This window comes from Crocodylus porosus, unplaced genomic scaffold (genome assembly GCF_001723895.1).
Source record: "Crocodylus porosus isolate Cpor-Errol unplaced genomic scaffold, CroPor_comp1, whole genome shotgun sequence".
Taxonomy (NCBI): domain Eukaryota; kingdom Metazoa; phylum Chordata; order Crocodylia; family Crocodylidae; genus Crocodylus; species Crocodylus porosus.
Genome location: NW_017728886.1, coordinates 145,340,374 through 145,354,953, shown reverse-complemented (window position 1 = coordinate 145,354,953; position 14,580 = coordinate 145,340,374). Strand labels below are relative to the sequence as shown.

Sequence of the window (14,580 nt, the reverse complement as noted above, 5' to 3'; positions counted from 1 at the left end):
GTCTATTTCTTGGTTACACTAGTGTAAACATTGGTTACCTGGTCTAAGTATGTTATGGGTCCAAGCCCATATAGAGCATAGGTGAGTTATATCAACACATTACTACATCACTTATCCCAATTCTTTGTTTCTGTCAGAATGAAAGGATTTAGAGAAATGCTCCAGTTTGTAGGTATGTAGCTATTAATACTAAGTTAATCAAGAGGAGTATCTGGAACAGTAAGAGTTACTTAGAAAGCAAGGATTGATTGCTTAAGTATCCCATCCATCTCAGAAGAGGTAGATCTCCTGCTCAAAACCATACTCTGAGCTGAAGAGTAACTCATAATGGTCCACCTTCTGTCTTGGTCAAGCTAATTCTTCAATTATATAGTGTTCCATGACAGCAAATTTTACCAACTCAGGAGACATGCATGACCATCTGAGGGCAGAATTTGGTCCAATCTGTTTAATGGGGGGTGAATGAGAAACCTAATGGAGAAGTTAAGATTAGTAAAAGTGTAGAAGGAGAAAAAACCCAACAAAGAACTCTAATGACTTGACTGTTTAAGGGGAAAATGAAAACCATCTTCTTAGGATGTTTATTACATGAGAAGAGTCATTTCTGGTCTGATGCAACTGAAATGTGTCCTCTCCGAGGTGAAAAGCCCATAGGTCATGATCCTTGACAATGCACCCAGCATCAGAATGTCATCTGCATTGCACTGTGACCATCATTCCGCATGTTTGCTGAGACACCACATGATGATAGTGCCAGAAGGAAAGGTCATGGTGGGCCATCTAGATATATCTTCCAGTGTATGTGACAGGTTGGCTGATTGGATAAGTGCAACAAGACACTTTTGAATGTTTATGGCCATAAATAAATAAACAAACACATTCACGAGAATAATGTTCTAGAAGAAGAATGAATTTACAAGATCACATATCACAAGATGACTCAGGGCATTTATCTTTCTTTCTAATTCAGGCTGTATTTTATGGGCATAGAAGTAAGTACCTTGTCCCAAAGCAAAGGCCAGGATTTAATGTTTGTCTTGAAATAAATATTGATAACCTTGCTAGATGAAAATGATTTTCCCTGTTTACATCTTATCATCTGCTGATAAAACACTCACCCTGGGAGCTCAAGGAGAGAGATACTCTGATTGAGGAAACTTGTGTACCAGTTAAGTGGCAGAAAGTTCTGAAAAACATCTAGGAAATGGTTAAGTGTGTTTAAGCTTTATTTTCCCTGCTTTGATACTGGTTTCACTAACTAAGAAAAATCACAATAACCTTGTGCCATTGATATGAGGGAGCTCTACAGACTAACTGATATTTAAGAAGTGGCTTGAAGGAAAGCTGAGATCTGATAGGTTGACGGCTCCGAGACAACATGGAATGCTTATTTCTCAGGCTTACTGTAAAATAATTTGGTCCACTGACTAGGACGCTGAACAGAGAAACAGATAACTGGATTCTATTTTATGGTTCTGCCACTGACCTACAGCATATCCTTAGGGAAGTCCCTTTACATATCCTTCCATTATTTTTCTGGCTTGTCATTTAGACTATACATTCTTCAGGATGCACATTATCTAATTACAGTTCTCCCAAACAATCTCAAATTGAGGGCTCAACATACAGATGAAGTACAATTAATAGTAAAGCTCCTTCAGTACCAAGACAATTACACCTACTGAATAGACAGCCAAACACAAAGGTGATGAGGGCAAGCACAGCACAGTACCCATATGTTCAACCTGCATACCTACAAATATACATAACAAGACATACATAGGCCAGTGTGTCTGCATAGCCACCACAAGGTCACTATTCCATCCATATTACCAATCAGTCTTGTCCATCTCACAGGTTATCTCAGTCATCCATGATCTGATCTTAGTATATCTGCTGTAGCTCCATGTACAGAATGGAAAAGGGGCAACGGAAAGTTGTCATGTATAGCTCTAGATTCCTTATTTTCTGTTCCCTTTTTTCTTGCTGCTTTGGGGAAGAGCTTAGGAAATGAGGGAATTTGCTTCCTCCATGCCCTGTTTTTGGAAATCAAGGCATACCAAGTTTTCCTACAGAGGACAGAAAAGCAAGGAAGTCCTTTATCTATCTTTTCATCACGTCCCGTCTCATTGGGAGTGCAGAGCAGTATCTTCAAATATGACTTCAGTGATGTCTCAGGTTACCTTGCTCTTTTTAGCTGTACCTTGCATTTCAGATAGGATTTCTGGACTGTTACATGTTCAGAAGCCAAAATTCAAAGCATGCAGAGCACAGATGCATGCAGAGAACCAATGGCACGGGGTTGAACTTCAGAGCTGGATTTAGACTGCATGAATTATAGGCAACAAAGAGCTCTAGCCATCATTACAGGTATTCCTAAAGATCTTGTAAAATTCATAAAAAAAGATACAAGGTTTCCATAAAAATATGCATTGGGGAATCTAACCTATTTTAAGTGACACCACTGTAAATAGGAGCTTTGTTAAGCTGCCAGGTAGCAGAAAGCTCTTCACAAAGTATCAGCCCACTTGTCATTGTGTATTTACAGACATCTATCAATTCCATGCACAAAAATGCACAGACTATGTGATCATTTTGGAGGGATTACACACGTGGCTGTTTGGAGATACCAAGATTAATGTAAAATATTTTGAAATTTTCCATTTCCAGTTCCCTTCCTTTGCTACCCACTGAGTTCAATGCTCAAGTGTTCCCACTGACATGCCAGTGCTGATAACAGTGACATTTTCTGTACACCCACTGCAGAGAAAGCTCTTGAGAGCCAGAGGACAACTGACTTAAAATCATCATGGCAAATTATGAAAAGCAAAGACAAACAAAAACAGAAAACAAAACTCTTCTTTCTTGGCTTCTCTGAAAACTCTAGAAACAGTTTGACCTTTATATAGACAGGTACCATTCACATCAACTTCAGTAAGACCTACACATGTGTATAGAAGGAGAGAACTAGACCGCCCTCCTAATCCAGATTTCTCCAAGTGAAGTAACTGTTGAATGATGCAGAAGTATATCAATCTATCTGAAGATTTGATGTTTTGAAGCTAGGTTTAGGTAAGGGCTGGTACAGGTATGAAATGTGGATATGTGTGAGAAGAGGGAAAAGAGAGAGAAAGAAAGCAAGAGAGCCTGTGCAAGTAAGTAGAAGAACATTCCAAAGTGTGACAAAAAGCAGAGTGGCAGAAGCTTTCCTGTCTCCCTGGAGGAGCCTTATTTAAGAAACAGCAGAGTTCTCAGAAGGGTGAACACTTTCTATATATTCTCAAATGTGAGAGTTAGAAATCTAAACTGAGACGTCTTAAAATAGCTGTATGTAAGCAAGAGTGGGCACTGTATCAGCATAATTTACATCTATGATATCCAACACTGATAGTTTTCCAGTCAGATGTTCTCTCTTGTGTACCAAGGGAGTGGCAGGTATAAATTTCTTTAAACCATTCTAACTACCCCAAACAATTTTTTCCATTTTTTTCTCTAACACCAGCACCCCTACACTACATGCCTGGAGGTAAAGGAAAGCACTAAAGCACAATATATAAGGTATCACAAGTTAAAGAGCATCCCAGCTGTAAAGTATTATTATCAAAACAAATATGGCCCAAAATTGTATATTTCAGAAAAAGATTTTACAAAGTCCAAGGCCAAGGCAAACAGTTTTCCTGATTCTAAATCTTTCTTTCTAAACTATTTGAACCCCCAAAATTTAAGTACTGTCATAATGTTTGAGGAAGCTTAATTGCCTGCAGTCTGAATGGAAACCAGAGTAAGATCAATTGTTTTCAATTGATTAACAAAATGAAAGATGAAAATAGAAGAGTACAAATTGAAAAGTAAATAAAGGTTTAAGAGCTTTTAGTAATTAAATCTGGTTGAACTCTGGATTCATGAATGCTATATGTGATGGATAATATATTATTTAACAAGTTATTCAAAGGGTATTTTTCACACAAGTATCAAACCATACCATATAAAGCTCATATACAATTTCATTAAATAATCTATTTCTATTCCAGCATAAATGGAAACATAATAGAAATCTTTCACAATATATGAGCCATGTTTTTCTTATAAATGGAATTCACTGAGGAAGCCATTACCATACTGTAAAAGAACAACTTTTGTGATGAGGAAGGCATGAATATGATCAGAGTTGTTGTTCAGAAATTTTATAACTAAAAGAATGTCAAAGAAGTTAATAATGCTTTTCTGAAGAATTTAATTTTGTTGTTTAATTTCATTCTTTCCAATTTTGTACTGTTTTATGACTATGCATACAGCAACATCAAGACAGTAATCAATCAGTTGATTGTATATTACTTATTTTTTCTATTCTTTATCACTGTCCTTTACTCTTTTGCACAGACTGCTGTTTGTTCTTTCTGGATAACATTAGGAAAGGAGAATATGAAAAACTGAAATTTAGGGACATTTCAGAATTTAAATACTATACACCAGAAGTTAGATTTAAGACTAAATAATTCAATTTACAGAAACAGAACTGCAGCTATGGCAGTCTAATCAGCCTGACAATCTATATGCTAAGAAATAATGTGTCTTCTAAAACTAAATTCTTAGGTGTTTTTTCTTATGAAACATTTTCTGATGTAAATTCTTTTTAAAAATTCTGAAAATAAAAAATACATCCTGTCAGCACTGTACTCATTTCCTATCTCTTAATTATAGTATACTTAATATACAGTCCTTGGGTTGTAACAAATAATGTAACACTAACCTACTAAAATCACCAAATTAGCTTGTGGATCTTTGAGAAGGGGAATATTTTCATTGCTAATAATGGGGAAAGAATAAATGTCAACCCTTGTGGAAATCTAAGTATATGGGTTCTTCTGGGATCTTCTCTGTTCCTGCACTGGTCATGAGACAGTAATACTGGATGGCTGACTTACTCAACCAGTAGGTGCCAAATGATAAACCTGAGGTGATCCTGTCTACCTCACCCAGCAGAGGTCAGTCAAGTAAGTGTTTCAATGGAAACTTAGAAGTAGCATCCATGGGGAGATGTAACTTTTTTTTTTAGTAATAACATTAGACTGGGAGCTGCTGCAAATTATGGAAGAGACGACTGTGATCCAAAAGAAAAATGCTCTTACATTTCTCTATTTGTCTTTTTCCCCCTGAAAGGCCATATGTATTAAGAGGACAAACATTATGTACACACTCTAACTGGGTTTACAAGCAGCATTTGCCTCCTTAAAAACATCAAAGCTAACATGTGAAATGAATTGACCTTATTTAAAAGCATTTCTACTACCTGCATATTTCCAGTTGCAGAGGTCTTTCTGTTTCTTCCATGGGTAAGCACAGTCCATAAAGCGTGCCATAAGAATGATGCTAAGATGCAAAAACTACCTGCAATCCAGTCAGATTTTCCATTCAAGGGTAGATCCATTTTTTATTTACTTTGGTCTCTTGGTTTACTAAAAGTAATTTTGTAGGTGTTTTCAATGCCCTCCCCAGCTCTGTAAGCAGTACCTAGCTAGAGAACCATAGATACCCTTGCAAGAAAGAGTGAATGCAGTCCCACAATTCAACACATTCCCTGTACCTATAAGGGAAAAAAAGTGATGGCGTAATGACAAGTGTGAAGCAGGTGCAAGAGCCTACAGAGAAAATGTGCATAGCATAGCTTGAAAGGTAATTTGCTCTGACAACCTAGAGCTTCTCAAATGAGTCAAATCTATTAGCACAATCCCTGGCATTTAACAGTTCATACTGTCAGTCATCTGTTAGCTGCTTTCTTCTTTTAATAAATGAGAAATGAAAAAATATATACAAAAAGCAATATTTGGGGACCAAAGGGAATGAAACATACACTATCCTGGTAGGTTTCTCAGTTATTTGATAGCAGAGGAATGTAGATTCAAACCGCTCCTGGTTTCATTTCAAGTTCTAGAAAGGAGTGTGTTCCAATGGATTTATTAACTGCTTTCCTTCCCAGTCTGCCTTTGTCCCTTCGTTCCACTCTGTCCCAGTCCACCACATATCTGTCCACATGCTGTCCCTCCCCTCATATCTAATACCCTTAACTTCTGCCAAATGTAAAGTCCCTGATCCAAAATACAGAGATGCTAGATTATTTCAAGAAAACAGTTGTAGGAACATTTTAATGTGGGCAAGCAACGCATTTTTCGTTAATACTCCCAGTAATGGCTAGATTGTTTTAGTTGAAATTATCCAAATAAATTAAGTTTAAAGCAGATACTTCAGAGTTTAGCCTAAGCACATACAGCAATAAGCAATTGAAAACAGCTCCCCTTGTAAATAGAGTGCAGAAAACATTTAGTTTTCAACAACAAAATTAAGAGACAAAAGGTATAATACAGAGTTAATAGTTGCAGTCTATTTGTCCAGACTTGAGGTATAATCTGCAGGATTATACTTTCACTGTACAGCAAGTGTAAGAGTATGACTGAAGATATAATGTGAACAGTGAAACATTGTGAATGAGATGCAATATAATTCTCCCTACGATTGTGTATATACAACTGTACAGAGACTGGCAGGAAAAGAGTTTTAAATATCTTTCTAAGGACCGAGTAACAATTTGATTACTGTCAATCCTAAACACTTAAAAATCATGAATCAGTCCCTTTCTCCCCCAAATTGAGATTGACTCAACAGTCACAAGTGTTTCTTTTTATCCCTAGAGTTTCATTTTCTTTTTATTTGACTATTGGGCCTTTAGAGTATATTCATCTTGAATTTTAAGTGTTTTTCCACAATAATGAGAACATCTTACTCTTTCTTTTTAATATAAGGCAAGGGTGTGCCTATATGTCACACTATGTAGCTGTAGCAACATGCTACATCACTGTAGTGATACACTATGGTGACACTGCAATCATGTGCGTCTATATATGACTAGTAGCTACTTCATTGTAGTGGCATACTCCCCCATTATACATTACCAGCTAACCTGTTGATTAACTCCAAACAGCCCTAAGTGGACACTGTCCTGCCTGCCTTTGTCTTACTGAAGTTGAAGACATACACACAGACACTGCTGAGCATTAGCTAGCATGGGGGTAGTGTGACCGTGACCATGACCAGATGCTGGTTAGGGTCTGTGCTGTGGGAGAGAGGAGGATCCCTGCTTGAGTAGCAAGGGCGACGGGGAGGTGGAGGGGGCAGGAGGAAGGCAGGCAGACACTGCTGTGCCTGCAGTTCCCTACCCCCTGCTCAGCCACCCAGAACAGTGATAGTGCTCTAGCTAGGGAGGTCAGGGTGGGGCCAGCCCTGCTCTCTGAAGCAGACAGTCCAGCCCAGGGCCGAAAGGCATGTTGGCATGCTGGGGGACTCTATCAGGAAGAGGCCTGGGATGCAAGTTCCATAAACTGGTTAAACCCAAATCAGTTATATCTGATACTACATTCAACGAGGTTTATCTTAGACCAGTTTGGGCCATTTCGAACAGGTTTATGTGCACTGAACTTATGTTCTGTTACAGGTTTAAACCAACTTATGATCACTTAAACCAGTTCAGTTGATGTGTAACTTCTGTCCCTAGGCAAAGAGTCCAGAAATCCTGCAACCAATATGTTAACTGGTAACAGCTACAACTCTAAACCATAGCAACAATAACTGGGCTTCGTGACAGCCCTGCAAGCTCTGTGGATGCCAGCATCAAAGAATAACTTTCTTCTCTGGCCTTTAGAGCCAGGTGGTCTGCTGGAGCTTGGAGAGCTTCAAAGCACAATTTAACGGTGCTTAGTATTTATATGATGCTGATCTTGCTTCACATTCCTGAAAAAATCTATTATGCACTGTGTGTGCCTTTATTAATTTAGTAAAGTGTCTAGCTGGTTTGGCAATAGCATGCTAAATATCAGTTAAACCTACTAATAAATTGTAAATATATATTTTGCAACAGAATCATAGAATTGAAGTTAATATGTTGTTGACATTAAAGAAACTACTTCCATGTTATCTTAATCTCTCTTGTTTTTAGTGTTGTCTTTTTGGACCTTTGGGATCAATTTGAACATGTGGTCACAGCTCTACTTACTGTTAAAATTTGTTCCCTAGCCTTGCAAGGGGTACAGACTGAGTGGAACGTTGGTCCCACTTCAACTGACTTCAGTGGGATATGACTTCATCATGTAACTGGAGCAGTCTGAAGACAATCAAATGAAGAAGGGATGAAGTTGACTGTGAATAGCCAAAATGACCAATATGTCATTTCAGGGAGAGGACACATGTCATTCCACTACTTTTAAAATTCCTGAAATCTCTCATGGTATAAATAATTACCAAGTTGCAGGAGGTTTTCAGATATAGAAATAATTTCTATGGAAATTCTGTCTTGCAGCTTTAACTGAAGACTACATGACCTTTGTGTTAACAGCTGAAATTAAACCCACAGTTAGATATATACTTGCAAACAATACTAATGAAGGACAGCATAAAGTGCGAGGTATAAAAAATGATCACAAAATGTACTCCTTTTATAAAAAAAAATTCTTATGCTATCTGTCTTTTATTCTGTGGCCCCCATTTTGCACAAAATATGATTACCATGATACAGTAGCTGGTAGTTCTTTAAACATTTTTCTTTAAAAAAAATTTTAAAAAGGACATGTTATCAACATTGGGTGGGAGAGAAAAGTAAGACCTGCTTTGCCATGGCCCTTTTTTGCACTTGGTTACTAATTACTTTTTTCCAGGGGAAGAATCTCAAACTGTCAATCAAATGTGGAAAAGAGCACCATCTAGAGGAATGCAATACCACAGCTTCTGGCAAGTATTTGCTGCCTCTAAATTGTTTAAAAACACAGCTGAGTTTGCAGCATGATTATTTGTTTTCCACAGTTCCATTTTTACTCAGTTTCAGAATCTGATTTGAGAATATATTATACTTAAGAGATACCGTTTGTGTTTATTTTAGAAAAATAATTTGTCTAGAAAAACAGCTGTTTCCATTGTGACCAAAAGTGTATTTTCTCCTGCAATTATGTTCAGTACATCTCTGAGCACATTTATATTTCAAGTGAATACACATGCATTTACAATGTTTGCATATTTTCCCCATAATTTTTCTGAGTGTCTATATAAAAGTTTTTCTCTCTGGGCTTGATACTGCTCTTCAATTGACTTAAAGGGCATTGTCACTTATAAATGGAGTAGGACACCACCCACTGAAATTAAATCAATGTACTCTCTTTCTCTCTCTCTCACCCCAATAAATAGTTCTATTTCCTGCAACAGATTTAATGTCTCCACCCCTAAGAGTTTACAAAAATTGGGGAGGTTTCACAGGTTATCAGATAAAAAAAGAAAAGCTTTCATATTCATATCTATCTTCTTTTTTCCCCCTCTGCCTATATACCAGGTAGTCAGTGAGGCCTCAGGTCAGCAAAACACATGGGCTTGTTTTGTTGGATCAGGATCTTAGAATTTTGCAACGGATCTTGGATCTGTAAATTAGTTTGGGATCAGTATCTGGAAAAACATCATCCGTGTTTGGAAATCAGCTTGGGAAAGATAAACTTCATTAGCTTTTATCATTGGAGAGAGTTATTTTGGCTAGCACACAAAGTTAGAGTGGGTATATATAAACTATTTCTGCAGTTTATTCCATATAGCATTTGTTTTCTGCCTGTTGGCCTACACTCAGCTGCACCAACCCCAAAGCCCTTTCTACATATGTTTCTGCAACATTTCTAACCAAACCCTGATTTTTTAAATATATTAAAAGGATAAAGCAGAAACCAATTCAATGATTTATAGAGATTTCTTGGTAACGAATCGGATACCATCTTGCAACCACTCTAGACTGCTAATGTCAGACAGCTGAGATCTATCCTTGGCAAAGAGCTTTGTATTATGCAATGTGGAAGATTCAGGTTGGATTCTTTGTTTGATACTCATACCATTAGCTAGGACAAGGTTATTTAACACAGAGGGTGGCAAATGCCAGGGTCTGATTCACTGACTTTTTCTTCCCCAAAAGTCTTACCTTCTCCACTTTTTTCAAGCACTCAAAAAAGGCCATCTTTCCCAGTCTGCTACCATTGTATTGTATGTTGATTTCTTCCAGCCTGTTACACTTAATCACTTTCGTATCAAAACCATTTAGGTCTGTAGACTGTTTTCTCTCCATCTTAGTTTCATAAATCAATGAGCATTCGTGATCTTTTGTGTCTCCCTTTTCTTGTCTGTAATGAGACAAAATGTTACACATTAATGTCATTTGTTCATTTATCTTAGGAAAAATGTCAACTTTGCCATATAAACTTTAAATATTTTTCCTCTTAAAATTGTGGATGTGGTTATTTCTTATCAAAATGAAGAATTAATAGCAATAGATATTAAGAGGGAAATGTTCTAGGTTCAGAATGTCAGGTAATTTAAATGGGTTACAATATACTGAATTTTATTTCAATTATACATTATGGTCATTTAGTTTCATGTTGAGAACCATGGCTTCAAAAAAGAAAATATATGTATATATATTAGTGTATTATATATTAGTGACACTGGCCTGCCTTACATACCATTACCAATTTTAAGACTTCATGCTTTCTCTGTCTGTCTCTACTATGAGTTCAGCAAGAGATCCACAAGAACCTACCATGCTGTTACTTAAGTAAATGAGAGTTTGGGGCATTAAAGGAGGTAGATGAGACTGAAACACTACCTAGGCTTTCCCAGTGTTAGTCCTATTCGCACACTGCTGACTCACATCCATCTTATTGTCCACTATGAACCCCAGGTACTTTTCTGCAGAGCTAATGCTTAGCCAGTCAGTCCCCAGCCTGTAGTGGTACATGGTATTGTTCTGTTCTAAATGCAGGAATTTGCACTTGTTGTTGAACCACATAGGATTTCTTTTGGCCCAATCCTCCAATTTGTCTAGGTCACAAATTAAGATGTTCTGCAATTACTATATTAATGACAATATTAGAATAGCTGTGTGGACTATTTATTATCTATTCCAGGAAAAAATGTGATTTGATTCCAAAAACATGTCTTTTTTTTTAAAGCTCATTAATTTGGAATTAATCTGGAATAAAAGTCAGAATGGCATCCTCACAGGTTATTCCAGTCAGTTTTCAACCCAATCCATTTTCCAAAGTGACTTAAGTTCTCTGCAAAATTTTATCCCTAGGTAAGGCTCCATAACAATGCGTTACATATTGACAAATTGTCCCCTGGTTCAACAGATAGTGAAGGGGGAGGGGAAAAACCTATTGTAAAATTTCAGTGATAAAGGGACATTCTTAACTTGTTAACCTGAATCTGAAGGGTTTTCATGATTTTTTTGTAAACCTTACACTACCGTTTTTGGAAGCCTAAATACAAAAGCAGTGGATTAGTGCATGAGCCCTTGACAGGTGTAAATGACCAGTCCTGTAATACTAATGACTATTTGCATTTTGTTCATAGTTACCCAACCTCCTTCCAATCAGCAACATCCACTCTTTGACTACAACATAGCCCTCAGGAGGGGAAAAGTTGTTATTAGAGCCCCTTTCCTGTGCAAAATTCCACTGAGCAGGCTTTCTACCTTTGCTGTATCTACTAACTACTTCAGTTAGCATAACCCAGACTTTGTAGATCTTCTGATTACCATGTTTGTGGTGAGGCATATTCTAAAGTCATTAAACCAAACTACTGGTGGTACCCAAGTAAAAATCACGCCTGGGGTTCAGTGATTACTTAGAGGCTGTGAAACATTATTGAACTATGTGGCTGCAAAGATGGCTTCCAGCTGTGTGAGAGTTCCTTCGTGACCATGGAAAACTTGAATAGTTTTTCCATAGTTCCTTAATGAACACACAGTTCCCTGGGGTTGTGAACAGCAAATGCACCAGTCTGCCTACTAAGAACTACAAGCCTTAAAGAAAGTGCCTGTTGTTCTCCAGCTGGCTGATGTTCACAGTCAACTGGGGGAAAAAGACTGAAGGGGGTGGCAAGCCCAAAGACCTTATTGTAATTAGCTGGGTTTCAGAAGGCAGTTAAGGAGAAAGTAAGAAGTCATTGACCAAATGTGTTAGTCTACTCCTACTTCAGCACTTCCTTGGAAGTGTCACTCCTAGCTGTTTGTAGACCTGCTCACAGTTGGTTGACTGATTTGCATTATGGTCCAAATTAAATTTCAATTCAGATTAAGGGTTAATAGATGATCAAGGGGAATTGCCCCAACCAGTAGCCCATGTGCTTGAGCAGGGCTGGGGACTTAGTCAGGATATTGATACTTAGAATACTTACTTAGGGTGAGATGTTGGCACATATGACTTTGTAAAGCTGTTACTTTGTGCCTGATAGCTTCTGTTGAGTTCCTAAGGACTGTTTTTTACTAAAAGCAACACTCGATACACATGCTCCTTAACACAGTTTAAACTGCCTAATTTGGACTGCCCTAGTAGTATGCATTAACTTCAATCCTTATTCAATGAGGATTAGTTAATTTAGATTGTAGCCAATTTTAATTCAGACTACAAGTGACTACGTGTATATGGTGATGGCTGTAGTCTGGATTAAACCTATAAAAACATAACATCTATAAACAGCCATAGTAAATAGGCAGAGTCTTTGAGGGAGTAAGTGACTGCCCGATTTGACTGCAAAGAGCATTCTACAGTAGTGGTAAAGCTACTATGTCTTTGGCACCGTGAAAAAGTGGAAACCTCTAGTCCTTTGACTTATTTTTTTCAGAAATCAGTGCCTACTAGTGGGCCTACAGCTAGCTCTTTCCACAGAAGGAGACTATCTCTTTTGCTTGTATCTTCTAACTCTCTATGCCAAGGGTTGTTAACCTTTTCAGATTCAGGGAGTCCCTTAGAAAGTGCCAGCTCTTACCTTTCATTTGTTTTTTGAATATGGAAAAATAACGGGGCAATTCTTCTGTTGCAAAAAGTCAAAAAGACCACAATAGGTTGACAAGCTTCCAGCAGACACCATATTGACTACTATGGATGTCTGTACATCCCTATGAGGATGGATTACAAACAAAAAAGAACATTAACAAGGATGCTGCTCTGTTTCCATTGCACTTTCCTGCTCTGTCCTCATGCAGAGCTGTTTCAAATCTGAGGACTCCCTATACAAATGAATAGCACTGTCATGGGGACATGTATGCTCCTTTCCCACCTACCCCCAAAATATGGCAATATATTTATGACAGACCTTGAAGTTTGTTTTCTCTGCAGCTGTCCCCTTATCCCCTTGATATAACTAAGGTACATTGATGACATCTTGATTGTATGGACACACAGGAAGGAATCTAGGGAAATTTCACCGGGACTTCAACAATGTCCTCCCCTGCATCAAACTACCTCTGAGTAATCCACCCAGAAAATTAATTTCGTAGACATGACAATGAAGGTCTGCAATGACTACATTGCCACAACATTGTATTGGAAACCCTCTGACCACCACCACTACCTACATGCCGCCAGCTTTCATCCTAAACTCACCACTAGATCCATCATCTACAACCAAGCTCTATGTTACAATTGTATCTGCTCTGGTCTGACTGCCTGGGATGCAAGCACCAATTTCTACTATTACAATGCAATCCTCAAACTGTTGTCACTCAAAACAACAAAGCCAGACTCAGACCTCACTCTCACCTGCTACAATACCAACACCAGCACAATGACAACAGAATCTCTCCAGTTGTAACATACATCTCCATGCTTGAACACTTTGGATACATCAGTTATGACTTCCAGCCCCTAAAGGCACAAATATTTTCTACTGGATGGAGCCATCATGCCTGGTTGTGTGGAGCAAAGCTGTCGTTTGGTCTACACAATGATGATGCATGCATAATGTTTAGAGATGGACAGGAATATACCAGAAGTTGGCAGCTTATTGCTTGCAAAGAGATTGGCTTTAGCCCATGAATTTCTGATGCAACCCCCATTTTACTAAAGGCATGGCTCCCTGTCTTGTGCAGAGGGAAGGCTGCTCTTTCCTCCCTGCCTCAGCTTACTGTGGTTGCTGATATTGTGGGTTGAAATTGGTGCTTGCCACATTTTTTTGTTGGTGGTTGCATTAAGATAGGGCGAAAGAAGCGCTTCTCACAGAGCAGGGCACTATTAATTCATAAACTTTAATTTAAGGTCTGCCCAGAACTTCATCTGTGACTTGGGTTTTCCACATACAAGCCAGCCACTGACAAGACTTAAGTAAGGAGCTGGATACTATTACATGGTAGCTGGACTTGTTTACATCCGAGTACCCTGGTATAGTTTATCCTGACATTAGATTGACTTGGAAATTTACAACCTAGGAACAGTATGTAATAACAGATAATTAAAATTAAATATATAATTAAAGGAGGGAAATAAGATGTAACCTGGAAGGAAGTATTAATTAGTCAACTTCAGCTGCTAAATTGCAATGCTAATTGAATATTTATGCTTCCCTAAAAAATAAAACCCAAGCTATGTTCTGTGCAGTGTAGGCTATCGGGAACACAGACTTTATCTAGGAACACAATATTCTTATTTTGCTTAAGCCCAGTGTCAAACTGGAGTAATGCTGTGGTGTTTCACCTCACAATTTGCCTGAAAGTCTCAGGTTCTATTTAAT

The 14,580-nt window shown here is 38.0% G+C and overlaps 1 protein-coding gene across 2 annotated transcripts in view; it reads right to left on the bottom strand.

The window, feature by feature from the left end:
- The window catches only part of MYLK4 (myosin light chain kinase family member 4), a 96,691-nt gene that overhangs the window by 68,394 nt on the left and 13,717 nt on the right, over nt 1-14,580 (bottom strand). For both annotated transcript variants that reach the window (XM_019542367.1, XM_019542373.1), the window contains exon 2: nt 9,995-10,193. In XM_019542367.1, the coding sequence (XP_019397912.1) occupies nt 9,995-10,193 (199 nt within the window). The remainder of the gene's footprint in view (nt 1-9,994; nt 10,194-14,580) is intronic.